The sequence below is a fragment of the Cupressus sempervirens genome, chromosome 5, assembly GCF_028749045.1.
Source record: "Cupressus sempervirens isolate cs-2001-9-10 chromosome 5, ASM2874904v1, whole genome shotgun sequence".
In the NCBI taxonomy this organism is placed as follows: domain Eukaryota; kingdom Viridiplantae; phylum Streptophyta; class Pinopsida; order Cupressales; family Cupressaceae; genus Cupressus; species Cupressus sempervirens.
The window spans coordinates 904,240,710-904,259,804 of record NC_143122.1 but is presented as its reverse complement, the minus strand read 5'-3'; the positions used below and the strand labels follow the sequence as shown (position 1 = coordinate 904,259,804).

The following is a 19,095-nucleotide window of genomic DNA, read 5'->3' as shown; positions in this document are numbered from 1 at the left end:
TTGTATGGATTTGACACCTAGAGTTAGTTTGCCTAATAAAGCACCACATAGGTTGACACCTGATGAAAACATTGAGCTAAATAGACAAGTACAGGAATTGCTTGAGAAAGAATTGATTAGAGAAAGTTTGAGTCCTTGTGCAATACCTGTTGTGTTAGCACCTAAGAAAAATGGAGAATGGAGAATGTACATTGATTCTAGTGCTATAAATAAGATAATAGTGAAGTATAGATTTCCTTTGCCTAGGATGGATGACATAATGGATAGTTTGAGTTGAGCAAAGTATTTTCAAAGATTGATTTGAAAAGTGGATATCATCAGATTGGGATCAAAGAGAGAGATGAATGGAAAATTGTTTTAAAGACTAATGAGGGAATGTATGAGTGGTTGGTTATGCCTTTTGGTTTAACTAATGCACCTAGTACTTTTATAAGGCTGATGAATGAAGTTTTGAAAAGATTTTTGGGTAAGTGTGTGATTGTATACCTTGATGACATTTTGATATTCAGCACCTTGAACATATCAGACAAGTCTTGCAGAGATTGAAGGAGAAAAAGTTGTTCATTAACCTGAAGAAATGTTCGTTTACAAAAGGGAGATTGTGTACCTTGGTTTTGTAATTTCAGCGGATGGTTTGAAAATGGACCCTGAAAAGGTGAGAGTAATTCTTGATTGGCCTACACCAAAGAATGTTGGAGAGGTAAGATCATTTCATGAATTGGGTAGTTTTTATAGGAAGTTTATCAAGAATTTCAGTTCTATTTGTAATGCTATGACTTAGACTGTGAGAGGAGATAAAAGGTATTTCGAATTGACACATGGAGCACAAAGGAGTTTTAAAACATTAAAACAGAAGATTGCAGAATTACTTACACTTGCCTTGCCTAATTTCAATAAAGTTTTTCAAGTTGAATGTGATGCTAGTGGAAGTGATATTGGAGCTGTTTTGAGTCAAGAAGGAAGACCTCTAACTTTCTTTAGTGAGAAATTGAATATGCTAAGAGAAAATATTTAGTTTATGATCAAGAATTCTATGCTATTGTTCAAGCTTTGAAGAAGTGCAGACATTATTTGATGCCTAAAGAATTTGTATTGTACACTAACCATAAAGCTTTGCAGTAATTGGGAAGTAAGAATAAGTTGAATCAAAGACATATGAAGTAAGTTGAGTTCTTGCAGAATTTTTCCTTTTCATTAAAGCATAAAAGTGGACAGTTAAACAAAGTTGTTGATGCATTGAGCCGAAAAAGAAACTTGCTGACAGAGATGAGAGTTGAGGTACTTGGTTTTGATGATTTGTAGTGTTTGTATGAAACTGATCTGGATTTTGCAGAACCTTGGAAAGTTTGTAAGGAACAGACGATGAATGACAAATGGACTGATTATTTCATTTAAGACAACATATTGTTTAGAGGAATTCAGTTATGCATACCTTGAGGATCCATGAGAGAAAAAATAATGAAGGAGAAACATAGTAATGGACTTGTTGGACATTTTGGGATTGATAAGACTATAAAACTAACTTCTGAGAGATACTATTGACCACAGATTTACAGAGATGTGTAGAGGATGATTAGAGGTTGCAAAATTTGTCAAGTAGCAAAAGGAACTAGTCAGAATGTGGGATTGTATTCACCTTTACCTATACCTAATAGACCTTGGGAAGATGTGAGTATGGATTTTGTTTTTGGATTGCCTAGAACTCAGAGAGGTAATGATTTTATTTTGGTAGTGGTTGACAAATTTTCAAAGATGACTCGTTTCATACCTTGTAAGAAGACTTCTGATGCATTGCATGTAGCTGAGTTATTTTTCAAGTAAGTGGTAAGATTGCATGGTTTGCCTAAGACTATTGTTTTAGATAGACATACTATGCTTACTGGTTACTTTTGGAGAACACTTTGGAAGAAGTTGAATACAGAATTGAAGTTTAGTTCTAAGTTTCACCCTCAGATTGATGGACAAATTAATGTACTATACAGAAGCTTGGGTAATTTACTGAGCTGTTTAGTTGGAGATAAGCCTGCTAATTGGGACTTAGTTTTGGCACAAGCAAAGTTTTCATACAAAAATTTCGTGAATAGAAGCACTAAGAGGACACCTTTTGAGATTGTTACTGGACTTCATGCTAAAGAAGCCACAAAGTTGAGAGAATTGCCTACTAAGATAAGGAGGGCTGAAGCTGAGGACTTTGCAATTTTCATGAGGACTTTACATGAGGAAGTTAAAAGGAATTTTGAAGACAGTAATCAGAAGTATAATCAGAGAGCTGATCAAAGGAAGAGACATAAATCTTTTGAAGTTGGTGATGAGGTTATGATTCACTTAAAGAAGAATAGATTTCCAGTTGGTACCGGCAGTAAGTTAAAAATGGAGAAGTTTGGACCTTGTAAGATTCTAAAGAAGTTTGACAATAGAAATGCCTATGAAGCAAAATTACCAGAAGATGTATATATATCACCAATATTCAACATTGCAAATATCTTTGAGTACTATGAGTTTGATGATGAGAATGACAATAACCCAAATTATCTATGTTAGCCGAAAGACAGCATTGAGAAGATTCAAAATAGCAAAGTAAGCGAGAGTACCAGAGGAAAAGACTACATGGAATACCTAGCTCAGTGGAAAGACAAACCAGCTAAAGATAGTTCATTAATTACACAGGCTGAGTTGGATCTTTATGATTCTAGTCAAAACATGAGCAGTGTCTGATGGACGTCAGTTCTTTATTAACCCCAAGTATCTGATGCAGGAGCATCTTGGGTGTTGGAGCAATCTTGCATTAACCAAAAATATTTCTTGTTTTCTATACTAGTTTGTTGTTCGTGAAGTAGCCGTTGTTGCTTGTAGTTTCGTGGCATGCAAATTAACATCTTGTCGAGGACCTATTTGGGATCTTCATCCTAAGTGCGCAAGCCCTGATCGTTCGTATGTCTCGAGTTGTGTGTCGTTCTATGCTATCTTTGTTTCCTGCGTTTCTCTTTTTGTAAGGCATGTTTCTCTTGGTGTGGTTTTCTAAGTCATGTTGGCATGTTGCAAAGTTAGGATCCAGCTCCTCAAACAAGTGTGGATTCTCCTTCGAGTGCGCGTCACTTCATGTTTATATTTTCTTTGGTTTGGTTTACTCTTCCAAGGTTGGACCTATAATATAATTAAATGCTTGACTACTTGACCTGTGGCATAGCTGGCTGTATAAGAAGCTTGGTTAGAGGTAGTTCAGGGGGTAGCACCAATAGCAATAGAAGGATATTGAAGAAGATAGGAGTGCGAGTTTGGATTCTTGTTTCATAATTTCATTGTATATGGTCGTAACCTGGAAACCTGGAAGGCCTCACAGCCGGGCACGTTGCCTGATTTCTTCTTATAATTACAACAGTGTGGTGGCCAGTTGCCGAGCCTTATGTTCAATGTGTGACATAATAATTAAACCTGAGTAAAACTCTAGAATCTTGCCTTATGAACATTGATTTGTATGTTGCTTCCGTGTGTAACTCTAAGTAGGGGATGTTGGTAGGATTAAGTTGAGCCGATTCTGCTAAGTTAGCCCCTCTCCTTGCATCATGTACCATGCTGAACTCATTTCTGGGTCTATGATGTGCATTGAACCCTAATTTTGATATATTTATGAAGTAAATAAGTAATACACTTTCTTAAGAATATTTTTACAAATTTAATGTGCCTTTTAATGTTCCAAAAAAATTTTGAGTTACTGCTAAGTTTTTCCCAACAATTTTAATTTTTTTTGGGTTGGTTGAGTTATTTCTGAATAAGGTTTTGAGCTATGGAAATGATATGTACAAAAATGGTCAAAAATAATTTGGCTGACAAAATGATTAATGCAGGAGCCGACTTACACTTGCTTGAGTCAAAGCTAGGATCATATTAATGCAGTACAAGAGAGACGAATCTAACTTCTTGGAGATGAAAATATGTTGATGATTTGGCTGTCTGTTCTCAAAGATTGTAAGGAAATGAGAATCACTGGGAAAAGGGCAATTAAAAGTGGTTAATTTAGATAATGATTGATTAATCAATACTTCAAGCATGCAAGAATAGGTAGATTCAATATGAGGAGGAAAGTATAAAAGTAGACAAAATAGAAAATGAAATGATGAAGAAAAGAGAAGAGGCAACAAAGAGAAAGGACAAAGCTTCTCTACTAAGACCAAGAAAAAGATAAAAAACTGTTCCCTGTTGACTTTCAAAACCAAAACCAAGGCATGGAAAAAAGTTTTTATGGGAGTTAAGAAGACAAGGTTGAAAGAGAGGGAGCTTATCTAGTGATCTGTAAATGGATTTGGTTTTGTTTTAGATCCATGGCAAAGGATCATGACTCAGAGAACACTCATACTGCAGGTTCAAAAACAGCCACATGTCTTCAATGGTTACAAAATCTGAATATTCTTGCAAATTTGGATTCCTCTTGAAAAATAATACAATTTCAAACAAAATTGGCACCTTGTTTTGGGTCCACATGCAAATGTTGTGGTTTTTGGAAGCTGGAGGAAAATTTGCCAGTGAGAGGAAATTTTGCTCTCATCAGGTGGCTGTTTCAAAACAGCCTCTGATGAAAAGAGGTAGTTCTAAAACTGCCTCCTACAGAAAAGCAGCAATTTCACTGTAACAAAAAAACATCCAGTTGGGTTGATTCTTCTCTTTTTTGGACTGTTGGTAACTTTTGGACTTATATACAGGCTTATGAAGTATAAATAGTCTGTTGCAAATGAAAATAAACATCAAATTTAGAGAATATTAGAATATCTAAGTTGCTAGCATAGATTAAAAAGTTACTTCATATGGGCAATTGACTATGTAGGCTAAACGAAACTGTAAGAGAGCTGTTGCTAGCAGTTCTGAAAGCTGATTTCCTAGGCTTGTTGTACCCAAATGGCCTAAGATTGTAATTGCTTTTTAAGTTAAGTGAATAATTTGGGTAACGATTTTCTATAGCCTTCCTCAAGCATGGGTTTCTAGGTTAAACATTTGTCTTTATCTTGGGGTGATTGTCTTGTTCTCAATTACATTCGCAAGTTTCACTAGGATGCAATTTTTTATTTCATTTCTCAAATCTGTACTTTAGGGACTAGTGCATTGTATAAGGTTTGACCATCCCACCTACGTAACCAGATCTCCCTCAAAAGCTCTGGATCCTGATTCCGAAGTCATCTGGATCCAGATCCTTCTTGGAGTCAGGATACTTCTTTGATCCCTCTCAGGTCTGGACAGGATTCCAAAATGGAATCTGGATCCTCTGTATATTCTTCACTGAGAGATCTGCAGAGAAACCGGATTCCTTTCCAGAATCCTACCTGTATACAAGAGTGATCCAAGATGATCTGCTGCAATCTGGACCTGCGGGCAAGGAAAAAGGGGTCCACTTCAACATTTTTATATTTTGCATTAAAGTCAAACTCAACCCTAAATTGACCCATCCAAACAATAAAGGTTGCCTAAAGTCATTTAATGATCATTCACTCATATCTCAAGCAATCTTCACCATTTTGATTTTGTTTGACAGCTGTACCACTTTGGTTAAGTTTACTGTTTTAATTTTTAAATATGAAATATTGAAATATGGCTTGTGATTTAAATTTTCAGCATGTAATGACATTTTGAAACTTTTGCAAAGTATGAATATGATATGATCATATATTGACAATTATGGATTTATCATTTTATGATAATCATACCTCTAACTTCTTATTATTATCATTATATGTTTGAACTTAAGTTTGGAACTATTTGCAAGAAGTAACTGGCAAATAATTTGATGTATTAACATATGATCAAAACGATCATCATAAAGAACTTACAAATGTACAAAATAGAAAGTTTTTAAAAGAAACTGAAGATCATAGAAACGATCCTATCTACCTAATTTAAATGATATACAAAAAATGACTATTAAAATAATATAATAATATTCTAATACCCTCCCTTAATGGTCAATCTGTCAACAGCACTAAGCTGCCCCTGAATTTAGCAAACTTATCTAGACCAAGAGGCTTGATGCAAATGTCTACAACCTGATCTGTTATTGGAACAAACTGCAACTAAATTGTCCCATCTTCAACCAACTATTGAATATAATGACAATGAACATCCACATGTTTGGTTCTTTCATGGAAGGCCGGATTCTTGGCAAGCTTGTGAACAACCTTCTTATTAAAGAGGAAGGCAATCAGACTTGCTTGAGATATTTGCATATTCACAAGCATCCGACTAAGCCAAATTGCCTTAGAAGCTCCTTGAAGCTTACATCTGTCGAGGAGAGTGAAACTACATGCTGATTTTGACTAGTCTAGGTGACTGCACCAGATCTCAAACTGAACACTTATACAAAGGTTGATGTCTTATCACCAACCAATCATGCCCAATCTGAATTTGTGAACCCAATGAGTCTAGAATCATGACTCCTAGTGTAAAGAAGTCCATAACTAGAGGTTCCCTTAATGATCAGCCTTGGAGAAAAACTAAGATCAAGTCTAGTAGCAGTGAGATAGATGAGAATACCCACTAGTTGCTTATAAGTGGTTTCACCAATAGGAGGAGAACCAAAAATGGCTGACAACTTTAATCCCTTCTCTGTAGGCGTGGAAGTAGGTTTACAATACTGTAATTGAAACTTGTCGTGGAAGTAGGTTTACAATAATGCAATTGAAATTTGCCAAGCAAGTTTCTAGCATACTTAGACTAAAAAATAAAGATGCTACCATGAGTTTACCAAACCTCAACACCTAAACAACAATGGAGAAGCCCAAAACCTGTCATATCAAAATCCTTGCACAGGTCTTGTTTGACTTTTGCAATCGAATGTGTTGAATTGCCAGTAATGATCGAGTCATCCACATAGACAACAAGAAAGAGAGCATAATCACCAGAGCATTTGATATATAGATTACTGCCAAAAGGGCAACATTGAAAACCATGAGCAACCAAGTACTGATCAATCTTCATGTACCATGCTCAAGGGGCATGTTTGACATCATAGAGTGTTTTCTTGAATTGACAAGTCTTCGCATCCGTTGTGTAAACCCTTGAGCAATTAATTTTTCCTTGTATTTATCTAAGGTACCATCTACAAGATACTTTCTTGACTTTATACACCCATTTGCAGCTAATCAGCTTCTTCCCTAAAGGAAGATCAGACACAACCCAAGTGTTGTTCTTCAAAAGTCTCTCTTACTCTACATCCATAGCCTATTCCCACTCTGGAATTCCTTTTGCCTCTTTGAATGTCTTAAGGCTTATAAATACTATAAGGTTGGTCATGGGAGAAAAGCTAACTGTAGTTTTTTGCTTGCCTTTATTTCTAAAATATCTACCCTCAATAAGCTCATCAAGACGAAGATCGTTGATGGTTTTGCCCACCATTTAGGTCGGAGAGTACATGTGCCAACATTAGATGGGGGAAAACAAAACTAGAGCTAGAGTTGGAAGAGGATCTATAGGTGGAAGATCAAAATCATTTGAAGGAAACTCAATCAGTGCATCATTAAATTCAAAATATCCATCATTCCTCCCATTAGGTGAACCCAATGGAACACAGACACTCAATTCAGAAGCCTTCAAAGGTTGATCCTCAGAATTCTCCTCAGACAAGGAAAGCTAATGGTCCCTGTTCTTCATCAAAGACAACATAGTGATAGAAGATAAAATGATCAATGTTAACATCAATTAGCCAATATGCCTTATTGGTGTCACTATATCCTATAAACATAAGCTTCTCATTTTTGGAATCCAATTTGGACCGTTGGGCACCTAGAATCCATGCATAAGCTAAAAAGCCAAAAACCTAAGGGATATATAATAGAAACAAACTCTTTTTCTACAAGACCTTAAATTTTTTAAATACAGTAAACACATTTGATTTATGTCTAAGAAAGTACACCCACATTTTATGATTGTAATTGTCAACAAAAAGTAACAAATACCTGCACCCAATAACTGGAGTATACATTGGAGCACATACATCAGCTAGACAAACTGTAGTACCTTTGAGGCTCACCATGAGTCAACATCCTCAAAAGCTCCACAAACTCGCTAATTCTAAGTTTGAATTTTAGGTTGATCGTGTACTAAATCTTCCCAAACAAGCTAGGCAAGATAGTGAATGTTCAAGTGACTGTATCACTGATGCCAGAGACTGGTAATAGAAGATGGTTTTGTTGGAAAGGCAAGCTTAAGAGAATCACCTATATCCACAAATTTGTATAAATCATATTCCTCAATGCCAATAGCTACAGTAGCATGCGTTGCATAATCAACAATCGAACACTTGTGTTCACTAAATACCACATCAAGCTGAGGAGAATGTTGCATGCTTTGACTCACTGAGAGTAGGCTTAGTTCCATGCTAGGAACATAATATACATTGAGGAAAATGAGATTCCTCCCACCAAACTGTATCTGAACATTGCCCTTGTCGACAACAATATACTCTTCACCTCCTCCAAATATGACCTAATCAGTAGAGAGAGAAAATTTTCTAAACCAGTCATGTCTGTGAATGAAATGCGGAAAAGCACCAAAATCTATATACCAAGAAGAAGACTCTGCATGGTCTCTAGGTCTTTCGGCCATGAAGGCATAAATTGCTCTACGTGGTCAACAACATTAGCTTTAGGCTAGGACACTTTTGGCTTCTATTGTTTTGAAGCCAATCAATTGCAACAGTTTTTGAGCAAATGGCCATATTTATGACATAGTTACACTGGACCTTTTTCTTTGAACCATCCTAAACTATTTTTTTGAGATGACCGAGATAACTAAGATTTGCCTTTATGCTTGTTAGAGGATTTAGCTACAAAGGCTTTCTCTGAGGAGTACAAGGTCACGCTACTACCAAATTGTTGTTTCCAACGATCTTGCTACAAAAGTTTGGTGCACAACTCTGAAAATTTCAGATCAACGCCAATGGAAGTAATGTTGAGAATCACTATAAAGTTCTCATAAGATTTAGGTAGACTCTTCAAGGTGATGACTATCGTATCTTCTTCCTCCATTTTCCAACCAATAGTTTTGAGCTGATCTCGAATGTCCTTAATCTTTGTGAGATGCTCATGTAAGGACATATGTTCATCCATCATAATGGAGAACAACAAGTTCTTTAGGAAGAACGCTTGACTATTGTCGCATGTCTCAAGCAACTTTGAGATGCTTCCACTTGTCTGAAGCTAACTTATCAAAAGGAATCTAAGGCAACTAATCTTTTGTAACAGAGAGCTTGAGAAGCATAACAACTCGATTCTGGTCATCAAACTTGTCCTAGTCTACCTGGCCTTAGCAAGACGAGTCTTTGTTCCTACAACAAACATATCGAGGCAGTGGTATTCGAAGAGTCTCAGCATGCACTACTTTCAGGTGTTATAATTTAAGTCATTAAATCTTTGATTGCCTTACAACATTAAGTTAGTCAATGACACCATCTAGCAAGTTTACAATGCATAGAAAATGAAAATCAAAGAAGAGGTGATAGCACGAAATCTAAAACATGATTCCCAAAGCAAAAAATAGAGGCAAATGAAGGTAGACTTGAAATGATAATGAAGTGTTGCTAGCACAGATCCTAAGAAAAATTATGGCTGACCAAAAAAATAATGACGAAGACGTAGAAGAGATCTCAAAAACATAGAAGGAATCTGAAATCAGAATAAAATCCCAGGTAGTGTGGAATTCGAGGCACGGAAACCAAGACCCTCACAAAATTTTGATGACCAATTTGAGGTTTTGGAAAACCTAAAATGAATCTGCAATTAGATTTTTATGTTGCCAAAAGAACAAGGAGTTCGAAAGAAACCCGAGCCGTTTGTTAAAAACTTCAAAAATGGCGAAGTCCCACAAAAAATCCAAAAATCTTCAAGAAGATTGTTTGAGAGTAAAAAGTGACCACAAATGATGGTTCAAAGGCACAAGTGGTCGTCGTTGACCCTAAAAATAACCAGAAAAAAGAGTCAATTGGCAAAAGAAATTGCAGCGCACATCTCAAAAAAAAGTAGTGTGCAAAAGAGACGAAGAATTTGTAGGTTGTCAGCACCAAAAAGGATAGAGATAAGACCCAAAAACAACTACGATGCACAAGGATGCAGGAAAAAAAACCCATCACAAGTCTATGAAAGTATAAAAACGGCACCAAAAAAATGAAAGCAGCCATGAGATTTGCACAGAAATGGCTACGAATACCATAGAAGGGTTTGAAGATAAGAGTCAGGAATAGAGCCCAAAACCCAATGCAGATTTTAAGGGAATTTAAACATAGACCAATTTCCTAATGAGCCCAAGCTGAAGAAATTAATTTCAAAAGAAGATTAGTACAAATAATTTCAGAAGAGAAATTATAATTATTTCAAAAAAAATTAACCTAGCTCTTCTACCATATTACTAAGAAGTAATTGGTAAATTATTCAATGTATTAACAAATGATCAAAACGATTATTATAAAGAATTTGCAAATGTACAAAGTAGAAAGTTTCTAATAAGAAATTGAAGATCATAGAAAAGATCTTATCTACCTAATTACATAATATACAAAAGATGAGTAATATAATAATATTCTAATATTAACTAATGATGGATAAGCATTGACATGTTACATGTATGGAATCTATGAATATACATACATACATACATATATATACACACACCCTAAGGATCAAGATCTGGGCCAAAAAAAAATTTGCCAAATCCCCCAATCTGAACACAGATTTGAATCCAAACTAGAATCAGGATCGGCTACTTAGCATCTCACTTTACAATTCAAGTGGGTTCTTTCCTTACAGAGTCATTGTGAGAAAATTTGCAGGTGCATAATAACAAGTGGAGTCTTTGAGTACTGAAATTGGAAACGAGAACGAAAAAGCATGATGAGTAAAGCATAATACCTTGATCAAGAAAACAGGGTTCCTCATAGTAGAAACTGGACTTGCAGGAATATATCAATAGGTGGAAACTACAAAGAGCCTAATAAAGACTCACATGGAGAAGTTATGTTCATTGGAGGATGCCAAGGACAAGGGAACTTCCCACTCTGAAGTAGAGGAAAATTTCTATGGTCAAATAAGCCTGCCAAGATTATCTCAATGTTAAGCCAATGGCAAGGGCAAGATTACTCATGCTGAAGTGGGGGAAAATTCCACTCTCTGCCAAAATATCTCAATGTAGAGTCAATGCAAGAATTGACGTTCCACCATTTGAAAGAGATGCAGAAAGGCTGAAGCATTAGTTTGTGAAATTTGAGGTATATTTTAATAAGAATTTTCTGGGGTTTGAAGAAATAAATGTAATCTTTTAGTTGGTCTAAAGGTCTCTTGTATTCTATATCTCTAGGAAAACAAGTTCCTATCAAGTCTTCGGGTCAAATTTAAAAATATTTTAGCAGAATTTAACCCAGAATGTCATGAAGGAAATAAATGCATGGGCATTGAAAAGGCATATGTACACGTTAATATTGCCCCATCATACTCAAAAGAAAAGTATAAATTGTCAAGGCAAAGAAATCAAGAGCTAGGAGCGTAGAGGCAAATCCTACTCTAATTGTTGTGACTATTGTGATGTCAATGGTCATACAAATACAACTTCTTGGAAGCTGGAATGATAGAAAGGGTGAAAGACCACTATGCCAGCGGTTGCCATCATGGGTGATTGCAGTTTAGTAGTTTGTAAAATTACTTGCTCTAGCAATAAGGTTAATCATTTTACACCATAGTAATGAGAATCGCCATGAAATCACCTGAATTGCCGGGTTGGTGATTCGATTCATGGGTCCCAATTTTTTTTGAACTAGTGAACCGGATCAGCGATTTCATCGCATGACTTGCCGATTCATGCAAAAAATCGCCGAAATAACCTTTGTGAATCAAGAAAAATCGGCTGAGCTTGAGTATGACTATGAGGCTTGAGCTAGAGGCTTGTTTATAGATACTGATAGACATACATTTATGATTTGATGTCTTATGGATCTTCATCTTTGCATACATTCTATGATTTCACTCATTATGATCCTATGATTTCTATTTACTTCAGCTACAATTTACATTTTACGTGTAACATAGTTACGTATGTGATGGATTTATCATTTATGTTCCATGTTTATGTATGTTAGCTTCTATTTGATGATGTTATAGTGTGCTTAAGTTATATTCAATAAAAGGTGCATGAAATAAGTTTTAAATTGTTAAAATCTCTAAATTTCAAGAGTTTTTTAAACTTATCAGCCTTGCCGATTCCGATTCTCGATACTTTGTTTTACACATTAAGAAGGGAAGTAATGAAATTTCATGTTGTGAATGTTAAAATGGATACACTTCTCAATTATTGTTCACAAGCAAACCTTATACCTCAAGAATTGGTTGGAAAACTTGGTCTAGGAACTTATCAACACCCCAAGATTACGCTTGGATCAGACATGGCACTGATTTGTCAATTGGCAACATGGAGAGAAGTTTGTCATTAAATCAAAACTTTGTTACTGAAGTGTTCTTGAATTTGTGCTAGTGGATGTGTGTGGTTTTGTGTTCGGAAGCCCCTATTTATAATGACAAGAAAGTTGCATGGTACTCAAGGGCCAACCATAGTGCAAAGGTGGAAAAAGCTTCAAATTGTTTTCTTATAAGGCAAGGGCAGGCATAAAGGGGCCCTAAAATCTTCATAGAGAGATTAATTTGAGTGGAAGCGGTAGATAAACACAAGTAAATTTAAATCCGTGTTGAAGAATTGCACGTTAAAATATCCAAGTCAATTACAAATCATGGTTAACTTTTGAAGCACATTAAGGAAAATATGTTGCAGTGAAGCTAATCTGCTACAGACATTTTCTTGAGCTCCCATTTACACATTCTTGAGATAGCGATCACTAAATCATTGATGTAGAGTGAAGGACAAACGGAATATTAATAGCTTTATAAAGCCCATAAAGGCTGAATTAACATAATCTAAAGGTATCTACAGAACTCACAAAGGCTGCATTTGTGCATCTTCACTTTTTACACATTTCCAATGAATGAAATTAAGTATAAGACAACAAAACATAAAAGGACTTAACAGAATTGAATATCAGCAAACGCAATAATTATTGCATTATAGATAAAAGTTAGAATTTTAGCCAATAACAGCATTTTTAAATAACAGAATATCCTTCAATAAATCGTGTGTCATACATGTGTTTAAGAATTTTTCTTATGAGTGCATCCCTGACCTAGATTAACTCATAACAAAATCCTGAATGATTAACAATGTTCAAAGCTAACCCAGATAAAATCATCCAGCATCAGGATTCCAAAGCGCATGCCACAAATACTTGTTCAGCCAAAAACCAAGTCACCAATAGCACTTTTATATAGGCCAAGGGATAGTTTAACAGTCACTTAGGAGGTAATTTCAGCAGCAATTCTCCATGATGCCAAAATTACTTTCAGTAATTCAGTCATCAAAAACAGAAACCAAAAGGTAAAATAAAATTTATCCTTGACATAGATGCAGCTTTAGAGTTTTAAACACTTCAGCAAAGCAATGCAGTTATTTAATCTAGCAACAACCATAGCACCAACAAGAATGAGTTCAAATTTTGTATTGAAGCGGATTCAAAAACTGCTTCACAGACATAAAGAGCTAGATGAGCAGGACTAGAAAATGGTTTTATTTTTCTACAATTTGTATTTCCAGGGTTAATGTTTCAGGCCCTAAATTTAAAAACATTTTAAGATTCTTGGTATGTGATAACATGTGAAAATGGAACATGGTAGTTTTCTTTGTAGCCACTTTTGTATCAGACATATTAAACATAGTTTTATATTAGTGAAAATAACGGTTTGTAATCTGGGCTACTATTCTAATATTTGTCTCCCAAGCTGAAGCTTTTTGTAATAAAAACCAGTCTAAAAATTTGTAGATCTAAGAATATTTCAGATATGAAAGATTTTGTATCTTAGATGTCAATGAGACTTAAGCATGAAATGTTAATGGCAGAAAGTCTTCAGACCTAGCTCCCTCTGGTACATAAGACAAATTACTAGCAATTAATTGCAATTATCTTACAAATTATAATGTAGAACTTCTTTTTTTCTGATAAGAATAACAATTGTGATATTGTCATCGGGATTCAACTATGTATTATTCAAGTCAAACTCAGACCCATCGAGTGATATTGAGTTTGTTTCAAATACGACACAGTTGAATCCTGAAAGCAATATCACAATTTGACTTGGTGTCGAAAATACCTCCTACTTATCTGTAGAATAACAGTGCCAAACAAATTATAAATTCACAATGGATACATGATTTTTCACCATAAATAGAGGAAAAGTGTGGCAGGATTTATAGTGTTTGTCCAACCTGAGATAGAAGGCAGACAAGGGATTGCATATGGTTGCGCCCAATGGAATCTCCAATGAAAGCCAAGGTTTTACCATGCACAAGACTAAGGAATCCAGCTGCATTGAATTGTGGAAGCTCACAACTATCAGGTCTCCATCTCCAGTGTAGATAATCAGTATCTGGACGTCCATGTTTCATACAGTTTTGATGTTCTTGAATAGCCCAGCAAGTTTCATTTGTATAGAAGGGACCCGAAGGATCTGGGATCCATTGTCCAATTGATAGATCACATTCACCATCTGCTACAACAGGGAGATCCAAAAGAAATAAGACCAATAATCATGTTCCATTTTCTGTATTGACAATTAACTCATTCAATGAGGTAGCTAAAGAACCAAAGTAGTTCATTTATAGACCAAAAGAGGAAACAAGCAGATGTAATACTAAAGAGTCCAATTCTGTTAGGCTATGATTATAGATGTTACATCCCAATTTTTGACCTAATTTTAAATATAGCCGTTGAGGTTCACATGAAGTCAGTTGACAGTTAAAATTGTTATAATCCTACGAAATGGTAAGATGGTTAGTCGTTATAAGTATTTATCATGAATTCGTGGAATTGAATAAGCGGTTAGTCGTTATGATTATTTATGATTAAATAACCTGTTATGGTAATATAATTTTACTGTAGAGAATTTCCTTGTAAGAAGCACATCGAAGGGGTGGACGCATTGTCAAAAAAGAATTAGGCACAGGAGCATCACCATCACTGGGCAAATGGGTTGAGGACCTAGCGACCTGAACATCAAGATACAATCAATGAAACCGCATGAGCCATTAAATAAATAATTTAAAAAGTAAAATAATTTAACTGAATTATAAAACATACCTCGAAGGATTTAATATGATCTTTCACCTTATTATTATAATATATATATATATATATATAGATATAGATATGTACATATAGATATAAAAAAATGAAATCGTACCATTATATTATAATAATTTAATAAAGTGATATCACCCAATTAATATATTTACATGTGCATATACAAATATAAAATTATAATAATATTCAAAATATAATAACATTCGAATTATAATAATATTTGAATTATAACTTTCCAACTCTTTTTCCATCCTTTTTATTTTTTTTCTTTTTGAAACTGATTGAACACTTGGCATTTTCCATTTGACAAATATTCTTATGTTACGAAAGCCAAAGAGCCACCTTAATATATTATAAGAAATCGAGAATGGGAGTCGAGAGTATTCATTTTTAAGCACCCGACTTCCTTTTATTAGTCACGAATTTAATCTTTTAAACCAGCGGAAGCCAAAAAGTCACGGCTAGATCTTACAATATAGAAGTCGTGAGAGAGACGGTGACCACATTCCTTATACCCAATCTTCCTTCTGCTGCTACGATTTTCAGAATTCTCATTGTCTCCATAACACCCGACCTTTACTTTTTTACCATTGATAACTTCTGCTGACACCCTGCTAAACGATTGATAAGCTTATTCAAGTAGTAGGATTTCCATTCCTTGCTGTGCAAGTATTCTGGCTGAGAAACAGAGATTTTATGCATTGAAAGTGACGTCTCAAGCAACTGGAGAAAACTGATCCACTCTGCAAGTTCTTCAAAGCAATACCAAATTCTTATCAGACCATGAGTTACCTATCTAATGTTTTTAAATTCAATTTCTATAGCAGCCGGCCAGGCACAAGAATCTCTTTACTTTATGACTGTGTTCACGTTATTTAACTTGCTGAATAATCCCTGTGAACTATAATGAATTTCCTTCTTATTTTCATAGTGTTCAGATTCATCATAAAAGAAGTTGAATGGTATGTCTTTAAGAAGAGTTTCCAAGTGTAACAAGAACCTAGACGAATGTTGCTGATCTCAAGAACATGTTTTAATTTGACCACAATTTATGATAAAAGATATAAACAATGATCAAGAGTAGAATGCTCATAACTCTCCAAGACCTGGGATTCACCGGCAATGTAGTCACGATTGGTGAAGAGGTGAAAGGAGTAGATTGCTCATAATATTCCAAAACACCTGGGACTCATAGGCTGTGTAGCCATGAAAGGTGAAGAGGTGGAATGAATTTGCAAGAAAGAAAAAGAAAAAATCAGACATGATTAAATAAATTAAATTAAACATACTTAATAGCTCATGCATGATCCTATTTATTGTATTCTCCTGCTATCAAGTCGAATGGTGTGATTAGATATCAGGATGTTCAATGGATGATTAGATGTTCCAAGTCCAATTCCGAGTAGGGAGGGTCTTTCTCGTTAGAGATTATGCAGGGATAAGTTATGGTCCGAGGTTGGATGGTTAAGCCCCTAAAAATGTTTCACCTCTCCACAAGATGTCGGATGTGCATCAAATAAAGATAAGCTATGCATTCAAACGCATGCCGGAAATAGGTATTTTTATAATGTATGTTCAAGTAGAAGGTAAGATTAATTGAGTTGTATTATTGTTATAGCTATTCTTTACATGAAAACAAATTCTTATCATCAATATAATTGGCAACCAATTAGATCAATTGATTTTCAAACTGAATATGGAATATATCTATAGGATTGTTATTTTAGTTTTTCATATATATGAATAATGATTATGAGCATATCTTCTAATTTTATGTTGATGTCGCAATCTAGCAAATCAGAAGGAAAGGAATGATACAATGGTATCTGAAGTCTTAAATAATTCAATGGTATCAGAAGCCCTAAATGATATAGTGGTATTTGATGCCCTAAACGATCCAAAGGTAATTGATGCCCTAATTGATACAGTGGTATCTGAAGCCCCAAGTGATACAGTAGTATCTAATGCCCTAAATCATCCAATGGTAATTGATGCCCTAATTGATACCATGGTATGTAATGCCCTAATTGATAGTGGTAATTTATGGTAATCATCATTTAATCTTGATATAGCAGTATTGGATGGTAGTCGTCATTTGATATTTTTATAGTGGCATTTGTGGACTAACCTGGGTGGTTGCATAAGCATTCCTAGATTGATTTCGGTCTCCAATTCCATGGTATGTAGATTTTAATTTCCATCGTAAATTTATTGATAGTGTTTTTCAATTCTTAGATAAGAAATTTTGTTTAACTGATTTTAACCGTAAATCTCATTCATATGATCGAAATTGATTTAACTGTTTTCCCTATGAAATGAAGTGATATCTGAAATTCTTGGATATGTTAGTTGTTAATTAAGACCCGGGAAATGTGGATGTTACAATAGACCGCTACCTAAAATTGTAAATAGAGTTGCATTCTCATAATGTTGTGTCATAGTGTATGGCAAAAATAAACCAGTCACTAATTTTCTTATTCTGAATAAATGATTCTTATATTCAGTTTAGCAGAACTTTATGAAGTCTCGTCTTATAAAAGCTAGGATGTTTACCACTTGAAACTTAAATATTATAAGCAATCAATGCTGAAATTTTACAATTATGTCAAAATGTGTGAGCATTGTGATCTGAAAATTGAATCTACACTGTTGAACAACTAGGATCAAGGAGATCCAGTTCAGTTGAGAAAAGCTACCAAAGAGACTTAGAATTAGGAGTTTCTCAAAGATCAATGTGGTATAAAGCAGAAAGAGCTGTGCTCTTCTCAACGAAGCATCCAAGGTGATCCAGAGCATCTTAAATCATACTTGAAACAAGGGAATAGACTTCAATGAAGTAGACAATCAAGATTGGTGAAAATGCCAGTTTGTATAGGAGGCACTTTTGTCATAGCTGCTGAGAAAACATTTTCAATGCTGTCAGAAGCAGTATTTTTGCTATGATGCAAATAGATTGTCGAATACGAAGGGTTTTGTGACTTGTCATTTGATTCAACTCTTCTAATGTTTGATCTTCTATTTTGGTGCCATGGGAGAAAAAGTAATGGCACGTCATGTTTAAAGTTGAAAATGGTTTGAAGGATTGATTCTCATCATTTCTTTTATTCTGAAATTCATTTTGTGATTCGGCAAGAACAAGGGTTTTTAAGTTGCAGAGGCATATCGGAAATGTGAGGAGCAAACTTGTGACATTGTCAAGACTCCTAAGAGCTCTAAAGGCATTTTAAAACATTTGTACTTGGAATGTGACAGTGGAAGAGGAGCAAGATGCTTTCTTGCTTAAGTTTTCACCTCTTTAGGGTTTCTCTAAGTGCAATGTTTCAACTTTCACCCTCTGTGTGTGTGTGTTTTAGCTCAATAGCATCATTGTTTTATGTTTTTCATTAAGTTTGTATAAGAAATGAAAATGTTGACTGTAACCACATCCATTTCCATATGAATAATAATGTTTGAAAGGCTTTATAAGGGTTAAGAACTAAGGATATCCATAAGTGATGTTTGTAAGAGAGCATTTCTAAAGTTTTATGAATCAGATACCATTAGCACTTTATTGTGAGCATCCTTTAAGTATTTGAAGGGCTATTTGAATTTCCTCCTCAAGATCAAGTAGAGGTGATAAACTACTCCCTTTTGAGCCTGAAAGAATTGGCAAAGGCAACTAGATTGATAACAAGGAAAGAAAATGTTAAAGAGGCTCAGTTTGAGAAGTTGGATGAGGATATTATTATAAGAATATCCAACATAGAAGGGAGGGCTGACAAAACAGAAAGCATCCAACTAGGATTGACAAAAAAGCTTGGTACCTCCCAAAATAAAGAAGAAAGAGAGCCTAAGAAAACTAAAATCAAGGAGGAATATTTCATGAAGGTCTCCTCAAAGGGAAGCCAAAG

At 35.0% G+C, this 19,095-nt stretch overlaps 1 protein-coding gene across 2 annotated transcripts in view; it reads right to left on the bottom strand.

The window, feature by feature from the left end:
- Positions 1-19,095, bottom strand: part of LOC149558856 (protein trichome birefringence-like 19) — a 33,209-nt gene that overhangs the window by 7,380 nt on the left and 6,734 nt on the right. Inside the window, exon 2 of one of the 2 annotated variants that reach the window (XM_089832869.1) lies at positions 14,332-14,615. In XM_089832869.1, the coding sequence (XP_089688995.1) occupies positions 14,332-14,615 (284 nt within the window). The remainder of the gene's footprint in view (positions 1-14,331; positions 14,616-19,095) is intronic. The other variant, XM_089832870.1, reaches the window with a different exon arrangement.